At 40.2% G+C, this 18,649-nt stretch overlaps 1 protein-coding gene across 1 annotated transcript in view; it reads left to right on the forward strand.

Moving 5' to 3' along the window:
• TG (thyroglobulin) overlaps positions 1-18,649 on the forward strand; it is a 168,504-nt gene that overhangs the window by 132,458 nt on the left and 17,397 nt on the right. Inside the window, exons 42-45 of the mRNA XM_062568427.1 lie at positions 5,640-5,804; positions 6,553-6,720; positions 13,718-13,899; positions 18,465-18,572. Coding sequence (XP_062424411.1) covers positions 5,640-5,804; positions 6,553-6,720; positions 13,718-13,899; positions 18,465-18,572 — 623 coding nt within the window. The remainder of the gene's footprint in view (positions 1-5,639; positions 5,805-6,552; positions 6,721-13,717; positions 13,900-18,464; positions 18,573-18,649) is intronic.

The following is an 18,649-nucleotide window of genomic DNA, read 5'->3' on the forward strand; positions in this document are numbered from 1 at the left end:
GTGTTATTGTTGGTGGAAGTAAGATATTCTGTTTCCCCATTTTTATCTGGAAATTACAGTTCCAGCAGATTATAGAGAAAGTACCATTTAAATTTCGGTATCCCTTTGCCTTGCTGGACTGACTGCTGGTTCCTTATCTCACTTAGTGCATTAGTGTTTGCCACAAGTCTGCCTTACATGTCACAGAAACTTCTTGAGCTGTTCCCAAAGGTTTTTACTCCTCTGTTCTTGCAGGCAGATCATGTCTAAACGATTTGAGAAATGACATTAATATCTTCAGGTACAGCCCTGCAGCCTGGATGTTATGTGAGCTTCATGGCTCTGGAGCAATTGCCATCATGCAGAATTAGACATCTAAGGAAAAGAATTGCAGGACATTGAAGTGCCACTTTGCAAGAAATAAGAAGGCCCAAAATAAAGAAGAAGGAAAGGTCTGCTAAAAAGCTAGATTTAAAGTATTTTCAATCTTTTGAGCTTTTTGGAAAGAAGATTTACTGGTTGCCTATTTGCAGCATATTTATTTTTACAGAGAGAAAAAAAACAGCATGTAAACAGTCTCTTTAATTTGGTAGCAAAAGAAATAATCATTGAAACTGAAGATATCCTCAAACAGAAATAAGGTACAGCCTTCTGTCAGTGGAGTGATTATCTTTAAGCAGAAACTGCAAAGAAGAGATTGCATTCCCCGTTTCTCAGTGTCTCTGCATCCAGCTTAGATGCCGTATTTTAGCCAAACTCAAGCCTTGTTGTAAGTGATAGGAAGCAGTAGTCAGGAAATGGGAATGGCCTTGGCTATCCTGGAGATAAAACCAGATGGTCTAACAGATGCTTCTGGCTGTTAACTGCATATGCCTGAGCCTGGAGAGTGCCTGGGTTTCTAAGAATGCTATATTTAAAAAATAAAACATTGCTTTTCAGTTCATCTTATTTGGAAAAATAGATGCGTCGGGACATTTAATTGGTTTGATGATTGGATTTTCACTCGGTGTATCCCAATCTCACATTATCACCTCTATTTCTATTGTCTGTGGTGTTTTTTGGCACACAAAAAGCCCACTTCAGAAGGATTCTGCAACCTTATAGACATCCAACCTGCATTAACTTGAGGGAGTACGTGCACCAAAGAGATGAACGTGATTCAAGTAGGGTTTGCAGTTTCACGTCAGACTGGAAAAACAAGAGATCACGATGTGAGGAGAGGAAGAAGGGTTTTTGTGTTTACAGAGAGTGGGTGATTTAAAAGTAATTGCAATGAAGTTTCTAATCATTAGATCTCTGGTGAATCATTTTTGAAAAGCTTTGCAGAAATGAGTTTCCAGAGGAATTAAAAGAGATTTAGCAATGCAACACATATGGCAGTTGTCTTTTCCAGTTGTGTTAGGAGACATATTCGTATTTATTACCTTACTGAAATGACAGCAAGGGATGCAATTTAACTAAAAGGTCCCGCACCGTGAGACATCTGAAGTGGAAAACTTGGTTTGCCTAAATGAGAATACAGTTAGATGTGACCCACAAGCTGGGAGAGAATTGGGATAATATCCGTGCGGGTCTAGGAGGCGGGATATCCCAGGAGAGAAATTTGCAAGAGGTCTGAGGCTTAGCTCAGCTGGCCACAGTTTAACATTAAAGCTAGAATTCATCTTCGTATAATACAAATTTTCATTCGTCAGCTTCTAACCATTGTGAACTGCTGCATTTCCTAGCTGCTGAATATCTGCTGGCTAGCTTAACTTCTTTTGAAAAGAGAGGTAAGAAATGCTTGAAATTTTGCTGGTCTCTGCTCTAAACAGCGCCGAAAGCTTCACCTTCGATTTTCAATGCCATCACTTGTTTTACTAGCTACAGTTACTCTCATTCATTGCCGCATTCTTCCTATTCCTGTAAAGTTGGAGGACGAACGTAATATTGCTATTCTGGGTTGCACAATTCAGCTGCAGCTACGTTTCAGCAATTCGATACTGAATGCTTGTGTAGGTCGTTGTCAAAAAAGTCATCAGAATTTCCTCTGATGACAGCGGTCAATCCATGAGGACAACCAAAACAAGAAGTACATGCAGCTCGAGTTCCGTGGAAGCCCTCATTTCAATGACAGCCAAATAGAAAGTACCCTGTGATGCCAGAATTGCTAACTTTTGTGATTTTGTAATAGATCTTATGTTGTGTAGAGGTTTGTTTTCTTAAAAAAAAAAAAAAAAAAAAAAAAAAAAAAACCTGCAAGATTTTGTGAAGATGTCAGCTGTTTTAAAAAGTGATTTATAGCTCTTGTGTTTATAGATAGAAGAGGATTCTTGAAGAATTAAAAAAGAGAGGACTAGCAAAATGAACACAGTGTTTTTTGTTTTTGAGCTGATCTCATGATTTTTGGTTTCCTGATTCATGATTCTGTCGTGCTTGATGGTAATGAGTGTCATTAAATGGAAATGAACAGTCTCTCCGCTCTTTCTACATCTGTCTAAACAGCCCTATTTTTTAAAGCACACAGCTCCTGCATTACTGGTTACTAAGACTAATCTCATAAATAAATTACGGTTTCTGTGGGGAAAGAGACCAACAGAAATGCTGAGTCCAACCATATTATCCTCTATATGTCCTGAGCCTGCCTACTAATGGGGCTATAGTATTTAGGGGAGATTTCTGTTTCATATGAAAACTACTGGCTCAAAAAGGAAAAAAACTTAATTCTGGGCAGTATCCAGATTCTGCGCTCACTTATTTGTTTCTGGTTTTTGTGATGAGGATGAGAAAATGAGCCTGGATTGCGATGTGAATTTGAAAAACAGAGCACTTGTGCAGTTTTGCCTGCCTTACTTCTGCGGTAAGAGAAACCTTGTTTCCAGAGCTTGGAACAAACTGCGGATGCACTGAGGGAAGGGAACATAAAGCTATTTCTTTCAAATTCCTTGAATGATGTCCCAAGTTCCTCTACCCTCACTTCTAGTCCCCCCCTCCCCACCAAGTTAAATATGAGTAACAGTATTGGACTCCACATCACTTTCAAAGCCCAAAGGCAAGACATGCTTCCTAAATGCGGATGTTATCAGAAGAAACAGACTGAGGAAGTGGCTATTACCATGGAAAACAGAAGAATTAAGTAGAAAAAAAGCAGAGCTAGTAAGCCTCTTGTAAGCACTTACACAAAGAAGAGAAAATTTCCACAGTTAGAACAGGGCTCTAAACAAACCCTCTGACCCTTGACTTCTTCCCCTCTCTGTTCCCCAAAATCCATCTGCAGAAGTTTTGAGGCGTCCTCTTATTCTCAGGGCTTGGACCCTATCTAAAGCTAGTCCATGCACATCAGGTCCAATGACACGGAAATCTGACTGTCCAGCCTTTTCTCCCAGTGGAGGGGACTTGTGGGACACTTCTGCTCAGACTTTTTTACACTTGCCATTTGACTCAGTATCTTGACCTAAGAGCAGACTTTTGGTCCACAGTGATCTAACGGGGCAGGGAAATTTTACACAAGTTTCCAGATGCCTGGGATGAGATGTGCTCAAAACTAAGCATACTTTTAAATGCTTTCACTGGTCTCAGGGAATTTTGTGACTGTGTATATCATCTGACCTTAGTGCTCTGTTTCCCTATCAAACTCAGCCTTCTCATTAGGCAGCTTTTATCACTTTCAGTGTTTAGGAAACTGAAGCCCTCTGATAGTTTGGTTTTTTTTGCTATGCACGTCACTCAGAGGTACTGGATACTTGATAAAGGATGCTGAGCACCTGTAGATCTGGTGTTAAGGAATAAGTTTGCAAGGTTGGAGGGCAGTAGTGCTGCATGATCCTAGGTCTAATTTCTCTGCTATTCCACCCTGACTCCTTGTTCTTCTAAGGCTACTTTTCCCATGGAGTTGATGTGGCAAAGTGTCTCCCCCATCCCAGCCTGGTGAACGTGCTCTTCCAAAGGCTGGGGCAAAAAAAAGCAGCATTCTCTTTCCATCCTGGGGACATATCCACACAGAGATGCTCTCATCAAGGATATTTTTCTTTCTCTCTCATGAACAACTGAGTCAGTGCGCTTAGTCTGCAGCGGGCAAATATGCCTTGCAAACAGAAAATAGGCCACCACAAGCCCACATGAGGATAAAACCCATAACTTACTCAAGCTCTCATCTAAATTGACAATGGAACTGAGGAATAATACTGAGGGCTGTTTATTTATTTTTCTTTACTTCTTCTACCCTCCTAAAACTGGAGATGATGCTTTTCTGGTGCCCTAGGATTGATGATCATAGCTTTCTCCTTTGCTTATCTGCAACCACCCTGCAACTCAGTTACTAAGCTAAGAAATAACTGTGCTGTGATCTGTTTCCCAGAACCCTAACAAATGAAGGGAAACTTTACAGGAGGGTAGTGACACTGGAAGCTCTACAGAGAGAAAGCATGAAAGACCGTCTCTGCATCCAAATAATACCCTCTTTCTAATTATTTTTGGAGACCTATTTCTCCAGTTGCGAGCAATGGTGTGCTATTAGTATCAATGAAGTTGCTTGCTAAAAACAAAAAAATGTCCTGGGTGCTTGCCAGGGCTGCACAGAGTTCTGCGGGCTCAAAGTTCTGAGTCAATCTCAATTTGAAGATTTGCTTTTTGTTTTCTATTTTTTAACTTGCTCCTCTTTTTATGTTTTTTTCAGGCTTATCGTTATGCCTTGTGTAACTTCAGTTTGAAGTAAGGTTATCATCTGAATAGATCAGGGTCTTTCATATCATGCATCTACTTTTTTTTTTTTTTTTTTTTTTTTTTTTTAGAAGGAGGAAGCTAATCTTAGCAGTTATTATAGTAAACTGATGTGAATGTTTGGAAATTAGTCATTTGAGCCATGTCACAGCTATTCCAGCCTTTCTGTTATAGGTCAGATGTTATCAGATTTTGCTAATTTATCTGCATTTTCAATAAGTAGTTTTGGGGGTTATTTAAAAATAGCCATCTTTTCTTGATGAAGTCACTTCCAATGCTGCCACAGCTGCAGGAAATATAGAAAAAGAGTTTGGTACAGAAATTGGAATGTAATGGGTGCTCTGATTTTGACATGTCCTGGTTTTGGTTTATTTTTTGCAACTTGAACTCCAGATCTAGCTTTAAATTGCAAAGTAAGGTTTCTCTGCCATTAATTTTAATCCTGGAACTTATGCCTGAGACATGAAAATCAAGCTGTTTTTACATCAGCAGTAGTGCCAGTAAATAACCCGAGATCATTTTCAATATTTCATGTCCACTGTCAGTCTTTGTTTTCTTAAAGTTAAGCAAGCCAAACTCTTCAGTCTCCTCTTGTGAAGTGGGCTCTCCGTTCCATGATGTACCTCACAGCACCTTTCTTATACCTGTTCCTATCTGAGTGTGTATGTCTTTTTCCAGCAAAGTTTTCAGAAGGCTATTGCATGGATGATTTGTGACTTGGTTACACGCCTAACGTAGATGTGTTTCAGAGGTTTTGCAAAATGTCAGTGGCAGAGCTGAGAAACAGCCAACCCTCTCCTCTTCCCCTCTTGCTTTTATCATTAGAACTTGCTCCCTGTTTTTAAAATATTAGATTTTCACATTCAGTGGTGGAATAGATTTTGCTTCTCATCTTTTTTCACCTGCACTACAGAACCAGGTATTTTCACAGCATGTATTGACCAAGAGCCTTTCTTTTCCAGGGAGGTTCAGCTTTCTCTCCAGCATCCATCATTACTGAAATGAGAGCACGGACCCAAGCGGCAGTCCTGGCTGAGGACTTGGGATGCCCTTCATCCATCAGTGAGGAAATTGTAGCCTGCCTCCGCCAGTTGCCTGCTCGTGTCCTTAATGATGCACAGACTAAGGTATGCCATAGCAATATACATCTCATTGCATAAGGAACTAAAAAGCTGTTTTGGTGGATAGGAAGCTGTGAGAAAGCTTGCAAAATAAATTTAGGGCTGAATCTTTGTGAAAGAGGAACCAGGATGTCTTTGGTGAAATGATGCTGATGTCCACGATGCACTAAACTCTGGCCTAAAAATATGCACAGCTTGATTCTTCTTTAGATTAAAATCCCTGTACATTGCCTTGATCATAACTTCCAAAATGATTCTAAATATAGTTTTTGCCTTCTTTCAATCCTATCTGTACTTACACAGGATGCTATTCAAGGAGAATCAGGTCTCTATAGCTTTGATAGTAGCTTTTCTGCAGAAAAGGAAGTGGGAAGAGATATCAATGTTTTACTCAACACTGAGCTTGTGAAAGCTGCAGTACAAACAATTTTGGAGATGGATCCTTAACCTGCAGAGGAGAACAACCACCAGCAATACATTTTCCAATCAGGCACAGCACTGAGCCAATCCCTAATTTAAAATAACACTTTTTGACTAATTGGGCTATCCACTCTCTTGGCCAGCTCAGCTCTTGAGTCATCTGTTGAGACTGATGGTTAAAGCATTGCTTCCCACCAATTGTGAGTTTGCACTTACTGGTCACTTGTCCGCATTAAAGCCATCAGTTTTCAGCATTCTCTGAAACGTAAGGAAAATGGAAATGACCAGAGAAAGCTAACTGAACTTCATTATTATTGCTTCTTTGCTAACCCAGCTCCTAGCTATAAGCGGACCATTCCAGTACTGGGGTCCAGTGATGGATGGAGTTTACCTACGGGAACCTTTAGCTAACGCACTGCAGCGTCCTCAGCTTCGGAATATTGACTTGCTCATTGGAAGTGCTCAGCAAGATGGGTTGATCAGCAGAGCTAAGGCAATTAAGGTAAGAAGAGACACACTTTTAAGGAATTGATGGTATTGCTATTATTTATTATATGTATATAGTAATTCTTTGCTGGCTGGACGGATTCTTTTTGACTTCTACAGTGCCTGAGTTATACTCCATACAAATATGCAAGGGTATTCTCCATCACCAGCCAGTCCTGTTTTGGCTGATTAATGGAATTATCATACCTGTTGATTAACACTGCTGGGAAAGATATGAAGAGGTGAGAGATCAACAGTGAGTTAGCCTGCATTAGTACACAGAAGCAAATTTTACTGGCTTTAAAATCCTTTTAGTATTGCAATCTCAGTTGTTTCTGCTAAGAAGAAAGGTCATATTAAACTTAGCTAATAGGTCTTCACTGTGAAGCAGGGCTCAGTCAGTCTTTTCCATGCCAACTCTTTTTGTGCCAGTCAATTTTCTCCTTGTCTGTAAGAAGTATTCCTTCTGCTGAAGTGAAGTGAAGTTGTCGTGTTATGCTTTGGATATAAAAGTCCTCAGAAGCATAAAAGTCTTCCTGGAGGGTTTTTACATATTCTTGTGAAAGTCTCTGGCATGTCTGTTCTTGAGCATATCAACCTTTTCTAGTTCAGTTGCCCAGCTCTACAACAGGAACAAAAGCACTTCCCCATTTAATATTGCTAAATTAAATTGCATGCATGTTGCAAAGTGCTCAGATATACGGTAACGGGGTCAACAGGAGACTCAAAGATAGCAAGGAACTGTTTTGAGTTTTGTCTGAGTGAGCTGGAGGTCTGTTGCTGTCTTTCTGTAAACATGTAGATCTCATCTCTTAGGAGGCAGTAAAAACCCTGCTCTTTTTGTGGTAACCAGTAACGCAAAGACCATTTCACTTCAGAATTAATGAGCAAATGACCTCTTTGAAAGAAGGCTTTTTAAAACTTCATATTGCTTTAGTCTCCATCAGAATTTTTCTGCTCATCTTTCATGTATCCTCCTTCTCTTCTGCAATCAATTAGAAGTAGAAATCAGGCATAGGAAATGGATTCAGCAAAGCTGCAGATACTGATCCAGTTCCTGTAAGAGGGGAATAAACTGTAGTAACTGAAGTACAGGTCATGTGATGAAGTTTAGGAAGTGAAATTCTTTCTCCTACCACTACTTCCACATGCTACAGTTGCCTGTAAAGCAGACTTGATGAAATTCCATGCAGCAAATCACGATGTCAGTGAAACCCACCAGCGTGAACAGCCAGCTCTGTCAGGTTGAAATGAGAAGGAGAAACACTTGTAACTGACAACTTGATAGTAAAATGATGCCTTAAAAAAACCCCACAAATTATGGAGTATATTATTTATTTACAAGCTTTCAGAAAATATGGTCAGAAGGGGTTTCAAAAAGTTAGTGTAAGCCTGAGGAATGGTCACACTTACCTGAACCTGAGAGAGCTGTTTTAAAATCTCCTAGTGTTGAAGATCCTCTAATCAACTTTGGCAAGGATTTAACTATCTTTAGTTAGAAGAATACTTCCTTTTTATGCATTTTAATAGTACCTAGGAACCTCACTTGGTGCTACTGCTATAAACCAGAATCTCTACTCCAGAAAGTTCATCATACTCATAGTAGGTAGTTATATTTCATTTTCTCCCTTTTGAATTCCTTAAGCCATCTTTGTGTTCTTACTGAAAACTGGTGATTTTTTTTATCCACATTTTCCTGGTCTTTCTCCCTTCTTGTGTCTTTAGCTTTCAGGGGCTTGAGGGAATACAATTGCTTTGAATCTTGCTGTCTTAGATTGTCTTCTTAAAGATGTGCTAAAAGGTTAAAATTTCCTGTTTAAATCCTTGTCTGAGCACCTAATTTATTAATTACTGAGAAATCTTAATACTTCTTCCTTCATCAAATGGTTTAAAAAATGTATTTTCCAGGTGCCCAAGATCATTGGTGCATCATAGGCATGACGATGCATGGTTGCAATCACTGAGCTGATAAAGTCCTGAGTAGGCCACAGATGTATTTAACCCTGATGATAGAAAGCAGTATGGGTGGTGATTTTTACCGAGAAGTCTGTGCTGTTTCCTCCATCAGAATATCACGAGGAATCATGATCTAGGCTAACACTCCTCTCCATTTACCACAAATCGACCTAGGAGAAGATTTTGAAAAAAGCCATGCTGTATCTTCCTCTTCTGTCTTATTATTTTAAAAGTTTATCTCAAAGTGGATCTGGCTTGCATCTGTTTGGGAAAATCCAAAGCTGGTTTCATTCATATTCTGAGGGAAGTGGGATGGCTTGGCTGGTACACAGAGCGTCGAGCTGAACTCATGGAAATGAGGTATAGTTCCTAGTTTGCCTCTGACTGCAACCAATTGTTTAACCTAGCCTGTAAAAACGGGACCAGACCTTTCCGGAAGCAAAACCACCTCCTCTTATCAATATTGCAGCAATTAGAAAATTCACCTGTGACTGTGGATGTACTCCAACTCTGTAGTGAGAAGAGCTATGTAGGTACTTGGGTAGATAAATGGCACAGCTAAGAGTCCTATACCAAGTGTGTGAAGCTGGCGAAGTCCTTCGTTTCCATCTCACGTAGAACAGCAGATTCCAGCATACCCAGATGCAGAGAGTGGGGGGTGGAAAAAACTTGGATCCTAAAACTTCTAGCCGTGCTGATGCAAGGCTGCTTGAGACAGGATATAAATCTTACCAGGTCAGACTGCAGCTCCACACGAGTTTTACAGTCTCTTAGCAGTCAAGTCTTACAAGTGGGGCTAAAACCTTCATACTGCATCCAGACTTGGAGGTGGTAAATCCAGTTAGCACCATGTTGCTCTCTGGGACTTAGGGTGTTTGGCTGTGTGCACAGCCTGAGCTTACGTTTAAAAAGACTTTCATAATTAACAATAAAATAAAATGGCAGAAGGTACAAGAGAAACCAGTTCTCAGGGCTAGAAAAGTGCTTCTGTTGGATTTGTTTTTCATTAAAGGCTGAGATCTCTCAATGATGGTTGTAGCAGAGAGTATGCTGAACATTTGTGCTCTCTGTCCTTTCTATGGAAGTGGCTGTTTTATGGTATTCACCTGAACGCTTATTCATGTGAACTGAGACAGATTTATTGCTTCCTGAAACACTTCATAGTCATCCCCAGTGCAACAGGTGGTTGAGACTAAATGAGAAATAAAGCATGGTTTGTTAAGGGATGGCAAGCGGTACCGTAATGCGCTATGATGTGACGTATGGTGCTGTTAAGGCTGAGCCTGTTACCACAGTTCCCAAGGCAGACTTTCAGGATATTAACTTTGAGCAGTCATAGATTAGGGCAGCTGAGCAGGAACCTCTGAAATTGTATTTTTCAATCTCAGCTGGGCAAAATTTTATTCCTGTGTTATATGTGATGATCAAGTGGGAGAATCCAATGGTTCCCATTGGCATTAAATATACAAATTCATTCATTCTGATCTATATGTGTGTTTGTCAGCATATGCAAGTATGGCAGTAGAGAGTTTTTTATATCCACCAATGTGCTCTGGCTTTAATAGCCAGTAATTGCAAGGGTTATTAATTTTCTTTTTAGTTACTGGACTGAAGTTGCAATTTCTGGGTTTCCTTTCTTTCTTTATCTCCTTAGTACAAATCCATCTGGCTGTAGAGCCCAGAACAGGGATATGATGAGTGGCAGGTAGATAGAAATATAATCTGTTCATCCCTTGTAAGTAAACAAATCCATACAGACAGGTCACCACCTCCACCACAGTAAAGTCAGTTACTTTTTTTATGGGTAAAGATATTCAGCTGCATGCAACAGATGGCAGCTATGTATATATTAGCTGTAATGACCTGGGGAGCAACATCCTGTTAAATGCCATCATTGAGGAGAACAGGCTGATATCCACCCTTATTTTATTTTGGAACTAGCTGGAATCATAGGAAGCCCTCGGCTGAACTTCTAGTGGGGTTTTTCTCCATCTCTTGTGAGGGTTATCAAAAGCCATTTAGGCTTTGCATCACCAGAGCAGTGGAAAGCAGTGAGCCTGCTGTCTTTAATTACTTTCTCACCTACTTTCTAAAACATGTTGAAAAGCCTACTATAACTCTGAGGTCGGTTGCTCTTACCTCTTAAAAAAGTTAGCAGAGTGTAGATTTTTTTAAAAAATAATGTGCAGCTGTTTCTATTAATGTGGTAGCAACTGCTATGTGCACTACTATTTGGAAAATGTCCCTTGGTCATATATTTTCTACTGAGAATTGAAATATGTCTTCTAACTAGATGTGGAAAAAGGGTCAAATTAAATCAATTTCTGAAAAGTTAAAATGCTTTTTCTTTGTAGTGTTTCATGGATTTTATTTTCACCTTATCGCTTTGATTTGTATTATCATGTTAATGTCAGATGTTTATATTATATTGCAGTCAAAATGACTCTTGAAACATAATGTTTCAGAATTTTTGTCAATGCAGGATTTTTGTGCTCTACTGGAATGAAAATCTCAAATATCTTACAAATGCTAGTTCTATTTTTCATCCAGCTCTGCCTGTTGAGTCCTCCTTCAGCTGACTTAACACATCATAGGGACCCCAGTCTATTTTCAGTGATTGCTGAGAAAGGTCACCAGAATTTCTGGGGCATTTTGAAGATTACAGAAACTAGTACATAAGCACAATAAAAATACCTAAGAACAACCGCACTGAGTCAGATCAAAGGCCCATTTAACGCAGAATGCTGTTTTCAGCAGTGGCTAAGAGTGGATGCTTGTAAGAATAGAGCAGGCAAATATGACACTTCTGCCACATACCCTCCCAGCCTCTAGCATTGCAGCTCAAGGACTTCTTAACCTGAATCAGTCCCTCTGTCTTTAAAAACCATCAACGGATATTTTTTTCCCCGATAAACTTGCTCATGAAATTTAATGTGCAAAACTTGTCCACAACTGTGGGTAGCATGAGGAACTATCATCACCTTTGTTTGTTTTTGTTTTGTTTATGTGATGCTTGCTAGTTGAAGGGAAAGTGAAGAATCACTTCCTAGGTACATGATCAGTTCCCTGAAGTTATTTTCGTCTCTGTCTTTCTCTATTTCTAGCTTACAAGTATCCTCGCAGGTGTAGAATAAGGTGCCAAATCCACTGATAAAATAAAATGAAAGCATTGCAGGACAGTTGCTTTGGACAGGACGCTCTGCGCTTAAGAGCTTGGGCTCTGTTGTGATACAGAAAAGCTTCTGTTCTTAACAAACCACCAAATAAGAGATTTCATCGGATAGTTAGAAAGCAGCAACGCTGCTGGTTAGTGGAGACCTTCGGTCTGTTAAAGCCAGTGGAAAGATTGCTTCTGAATTCAGTGAATTTTCAGTCAGGTCCTCAGTGATAATTTCCTTTTCTTGAAGAAAAATGAAGAAAAGTGTCCTTGCTGTGTGCAAACTGAGTGATTTTGCAGGCAACTGTGCTGTGCAGTCTCCTGTGTGGCATCTGTGCACATGAAGTGACATTTGTGCACGTGTCATGCGTGACTTGCAGACATTTTTCAGAATACGGCCGTGTTACTAGCACCACATGACTGTTTTCACTTTGCATGAGCCAAAATCTAGCAAAAGCAGAATTCATTGCAAATACAAGGAAAAATGCCAAGATTTCTTGGGACCTTGTGATATTTGGTAGCATTTGGAAATCCCTTGTAAAGTCGTTCAATTGAACTGTGCAAAGCATTAGAGTACGTAAGGACAGGCCTAGGCCTCAGCAGAGGGGGCTTATTTTCCATCTTTCATTTCCATGAATCTGTTGAAAAGTAATTATTCCCTCTGTACTTTCTATGTAGGGTTGTGGAAAGACCTTCTAGCTGTGTGATGAAAACCAGCTGCGGGCCATCAAAATAATATATTCAGGAAAGCAACTATGGTAACTCGACTGAGTGGACACTGATCTATTTTGTTTCAGACTGCTTGCCCAAAATAATACAGGCGATTTATTAGGTCTTTCTCTCTGGAGTTCTCATACAAAGTCTCAGCCAGTGCGCACCTGCAAGGTGCCCTCTTTAGAAGGGACTTGATCCACAGGGAAGGCTGAGGTTCTAGACTTTTTTTTTTTTTTTTTTTTTTTAATGAAGTTGCTCTTTTTTCCAAACCTGGAATAAATTCTGTCTGAAGAAAGTGTGAAAAATCTGAAAGGATAAAATAAAAAGCTTTAAGAAAAAATGTTGAAAAAATCTAGTAGACTTTAGCTTCATTAAAAATAGGATTGAGTAAACAGGCTGGGGTAGGAGATGGTCTCCCTGCTGTCAGTAATTCTGCAGTGGCATGGGCTCAGTGCGCTGGGTGAAATGCCTTTATATCAGGAAAGGTTTCCATCTGCAGAAGAACTGAGGAGAAGGGCATTTCACCATAGTTTTGTGTGAAAGGCAAAGAGTTGTGAAGTTTGAAGATCAGGGCTGTTACTGATTTGGGATTTGGAGAAGAGGAATTTCTGGTTTTCGGATAAGGCAGGTGTCATTCCAGAAGGGACTTACAAACCAGCTACAGGGCAGCCACATTTTTTGTATATATTTTCAGAAGAGTCACGGAGGGCTATAGCCATGAAACAAAGCTATGGTCTATTAGCTTTCTGGAATTTCCAAAGGAAAGGAGCAATATCTCCTGTGCCCTCTCTCCCCTTTAGTTTTTCTGCAGACAGCTCATCAGAAAGACAGCACTGGACACAACCACTTTGGGGGATCACAGTGCAAAGACACCAGAACTATCTCTGTAAGAGCCAGACAAGCTTCTGTAGCATTAGAGCTGCACCTGCGCAGCGCTGTATCTGTGCCTTGGACTTAGCACCTTAGGGAGTCAGTCCTATAATATGTTTTGAAGAAGCTAAACCTACTGTGTGGTGATCATCTTGGAAAAGTAGGAATAGGACTGTGCCCTACTTCTTCCCCAAAGGAATCAGAGATTGTAGTAGAGAGGACTCGTTCCAGCAGAGGGAGATCTGAGCCTGTATTGTTCCAGAAAAGTATTACATCTTTTATTGTTGCTTGTAAATTCCATGTGTTTTGTGCTCAGAAATTTGAAGAAAGTCAAGGAAGAGGCAACAGCAAAACAGCCTTTTATCAGGCTCTGCAAAACTCTCTAGGAGGAGAAGAATCCAATGCGTTCCTTGAAGATGCAGCTACATGGTATTATTCCCTTGAACACTCAACCGATGATTATTCATCCTTTTCCAGGGCTTTGGAAAATGCCACCCGGTAAGAAATTCATCTTATTAGAACTGTGTGACTGCGGTTAAGCGAGGTTTGCTTTGCTCATCTCAGGTGTACATATATATCCTGAAAGCTGGAGAAATTCTTAGGCAAATGAGCAGAAAATAGGCAACAACAAGAACACAGTTTCATTTTCCATGAAGTTTCCAATGTCAGTAGTAAACAGAAATTGAAATGATTTTTATGTCTTCTGAAATGTTTGAATTAGCAAACTAATAATATTCTTCTGTATACTCTTTCATAGCAAAGATGTCTTGGTTGTTTGCACACACTACATCAACTGTTCCTTGAGCCTTCTCATCCTTGAATGACTGATAGACTAACTTCTGTTCAACGACTGCTACCTATTGTCTGGTTAGATACTTTTTCTAGCTGTCAGAAATTTTGAGACCGTACAGCCACTCTTGCAGATTGCAGAAATACTCAAATCTTGAAATTAAATAATTTTAAATTATTTTTAAATGGCTATTTATATACTTACTAGCTTTAGATGATCAAATTTGAAAACACTGATTTCAGCAATTATATTATGTTTTATATTATCAAATCTGGAAAACACATTTCTTCCTAATATCAGGCTCTCTACAGGTGAGTCTCCACAGAAAATAAACATTTGCAAATGTTCAGCAAAGTGGCTGTCAACTCCATTCTGTGCGTACCTGATCTCTATTTTACAAATAAATAACCTATGGCAGATAAACCGCCTTAGGCTTATTTCTGCATTTCCTTGATTTTTGTGTAACCTTTCATGGGTAAAGTCACCAAATCAGCATTTTACTCCCCTTGTATGTAGTTTTCCATGGTGAGAGAAAGCAGCGTCAGGTGGTAGAGCACTTCAGTAGGAACATAAAGATTTATGGTGGAGCCCAGAAAACACATGATTTCCAGCTCTTGCCCCCGGCTTGATCTGTTAGGACACACCGTAGACTCCCAATGCCTCCCAGCCTCATCCGGTGGAAGCAGTTGTAATGTGATGAGAAGTTAGCAGATGCTTAGCCTCCTGTTTATACACTCATATACTTTGAATTGAAATGCTGCAGTCAGAGACCATCAGGAGGAGTATAATGAGCAGTGGGATTGTGTTCCTGGTTAGGGCCACGTACAGACCACTTATTATATGTGCATGACTTAGACCTCGTGATCTTTCTTTGCATTAACTGGAGAGGTCCAGCAGTTCTGGGTAGCAGCCAGCATGAATAGTTCATTGCCCTGTTGAAACAAGACTCCACAGCAATCGTAACACCAAAGCTATGCACCTGTGGTAGGCCATAGAGACTAGCTGGTGTCTTTAGCTTGGGTCACATGGTGACTTTGATATACTACTTGGTCTACAGAGAAGGCTGTCGGTTTTGCTCTGTCGTGCCCTGGGAGTCAGTGTATACTAGTTCTTGTAGCTTGAGTGGAGAGAGCTGTCTGGAGGCTCTGCCCATTTCTGTGAAAGGAGGAAAACTGAGATGAAATCTCCTTTCTTCCTTTTCACCGCCTCTGTGCAAAATCTGTGGCTGAGTGTTTAAGTGGAATACGTTTTCAGAAAACTCTGAATTTTTTGTGCAAATTTTTTTGCACAAAATGTGCAAATTTTTTTGAAAACTCTTCTTATTTCCAAGGTATTTAGTTCTATAACAATGCTAGTCTGCAAGTATGCTAGTCTGAGTTCTCCTAATGATGCCACCCAAGCTGTTCCACTCCTGTTTTGACAAGAGACATTGTAGCTACCAGCTTGTAATATCTGCATTCTCAGTGCTGCAGTTTTCTGCCACACCATGGGCCTCTCTGTGAGACATTAGAGATGAGCTGCTCCTTTCGGGACCCCTTTGGCCTTCATCAGAGTCGCTGCCTGTTGCTCCAGGAGAGCCTCAGGGAGCAGAGGATGAAAAGGAGCCAAGATTCCCTTGGAAAAGTCTGATCCAAGATGACAGTGACCAAATCTGTTTGGGAAACATTTCTGGGTGGTCCAGGTGTGCCGCTGCATTGAGGTCATGGAGTAAACAAGCAAGAAGACTGTGGGTTGAGCTGTGTGCCATTTATCAAATCTAGCACCATGCTGCATTTGGCCTGTCTCATAGCCTGTCCCAACCAGCCTGCAGTGATACTAGTCACTGCATGTCTGGTGGCACCATATGTGGCTTCTGGTATAAAAACACTTGAAAGCGCAGTGGTTTACGGGCATGAAAGCCAAAGACAGAACTCTGCTTGACTCTCTCTTCATCATTACTGTTAACCACAGAGACTATATTTTTTTGGTCAACTCAGTGAAGTTTTAAACCATAATAAACCACTGAAGGGATTAAGTTTTAACCCTTCTTCCACTCCAGAGATACCTACATGAGGATCCATCACAGCATGCGGCTGTCACATTCTGTCACCCACATTCATTCGAGGGCTCAATGTGGTGCAAACCCTAGCTCTGACTTTCACAGGCCTATAGCAGCTAGCGTGTTGCCTGTCTGCAGCAGGAACGCAGTATGCAAATGTCCCTTCTGGCTCTCAGCTTGTGACCATCCTCCTGGGCATAAGAATTACCTGCTTGTTTCTTCTATGAAGCAAACAACTCCCGTAGGGAGAGAAGTGGTTGGCTTAAAGACTCACTATCAGCAAGCAAAATGATCAGAAATGAAACCAGGACACTTGATGATAATCTCTTCCTTTAATCACTTTAAAATTTACTCCAACCCCAGCAGAGAAGGCAATCAGCAATTAATTAGAGAATTAAATTACAGGTACTTACATCAGTTTTACACAGTGGGAAGAGAGAAGAGTTTTGTCTTTTTGTTCTTTTCTTCTTCTTTTTAAACAAAAAACTACGACTAGCATAAATATTTAACCCAAGAAAGGTTTTATGTTAAGAAGTTCTAATTAGTTGCTCAATTTTTAAAAAGGTTATAAAAGATGATAAAGCACCATAAGTGGTTGTTATAAAATATATGTATTGGGCATAAGTTGTGGTTTTAAAAATTGTTTTAGCTTCAATTCTCTGATGTTTTTGCTAAGTATAAAATGAGTTTCATTTTTCCTTTTTTCCTTTCTTTCTTTCTTTTTTTGGGTTGGGGAGAAGGCAGTATTCTTGCCTGTAAGAAACAGCCATTTCATTTTTGTGGTTACTATTTGGGGTTTTAATTTTCCCCCAAATAGTTGATTTTTTCCCCATAGCGCCAACAGAGAAATAGTTTTCAGTGGTGAATACACCTCAAAGCATTTCTCGAGCGCAAATGCTCTCAGCAGACTCCTGACTTTTCAAATTCCATCTGCTCTTGTCAGCCTCATGCTGGTAGGTATGTGAAAAACAGTAACTTTCATTTCATATGGGTGTTGTCAACCATAACTGTCAAAGAGCATTGTGGTCAGTCAGCCCATAGCTTGTGGTCTCGGAAATGGACTTAAAATAAACTCTGCTGAACAAAGATAGCTACCCCAATAGTGGTTTTCATAACCATAGAGTTAAATAAAGCAACATGTTTTTATGCTTCTTTGACACTGTTTTTTCTTGCCATCAGCCATTTTTTTTTTTTTTTTTTTTTTTTTTTTTACCAACCATGTTTGAAGGAATAGCTAGTGTTTCAGGTTCGCTAGATTGAGAATTGAAACGTTCCACTTCCGCAGCAGATACATTTGCGTGTGTTCACATAGTTATGGATATATAAACATCCGGAGAGTGCATGGAGTCCATAGGCGCGTGTGAAATGCAGGGTGGAGATGTGTGTGTATATATGTATAAATAGATAGATAGACATGCATATATCTATATAGTATATTTAATACTGCCTTGATCGTAGTAGCATATTTTGCAGTAAGGTGTCTTCTACTCTTCCCAGTTAGTACTCACCCCTGTTCCAGACTCTCAGCCCCTCTTCCTGAGGCAATGGCAGCTAGGAAGGTCTGGATATACTTGCTTCCTTGTGGTGTATCCCTTCACTTATACCTTTGCTTTGCAGAACCTGGTGATAAATCAATAACTTAACTATCTCACTGTGCCCGTCTTGTTTAACCTTTCCCTCCCAGACAGCTGCACCAGCTATTCCATACTGCTGAGCCCTGCCAGACAGAGGCCCTGCGGGACACCTGGAAAAGTGGTCTCTTCCTTCTCCCGGCTCTGGAAACTCTGCCCACTATCGCACTGATCCAAAGACAGAAGAGATATTATTGATCCTTAACCCAGGAAATACCTAAGTCCTTTTACTCTAGCAAAACTTACTCTATCACTGCAACCTGCTAATTCCAGAATAGGAGTTTTGCACTGTTGCAAGCCTGGGCCTGCATAAGCTAGTGGCAAGAGGGGAGAAAGGAGTGGGTTTTGGCCACATTTTTCCTACATGCCAAATCTTGTATACTTTGTATCATTGCCATTGTTCAACACTCTATAAAAATCAATTCTAGATAAATTTTAGTGGATTTTAGGCTGTACAGGTCTTATAAAAAGAGAATGTGGTTTGCTTCAGTGCATTTTGAAGACAGAGATACACACTGTTTTGGAAGATTTAAAGAAATCTATCAGTATCAAGGAGAGAGTCCTATTTGATGCCTTTTTTTTTTTTTTTTTTTTTTTTAATCAGTGACCAATTTATCATGTGTCCCATCATAAACATGGCCAGTCGCTGGGCTGCTGACTCCAGAGGAAATGTCTTCATGTACCACGTACCTGAAAGCTCCTCACAGAGCAGGTAAGGAGATGTGTTTTGTGTTTTTCTTGGATTTAGGGTTTGCAAAAACCGGGCTGTCCTTCTGGGCTTCTTGTGGA

The sequence above is a fragment of the Rhea pennata genome, chromosome 2, assembly GCF_028389875.1.
Source record: "Rhea pennata isolate bPtePen1 chromosome 2, bPtePen1.pri, whole genome shotgun sequence".
NCBI classification, from domain to species: Eukaryota; Metazoa; Chordata; class Aves; order Rheiformes; family Rheidae; genus Rhea; species Rhea pennata.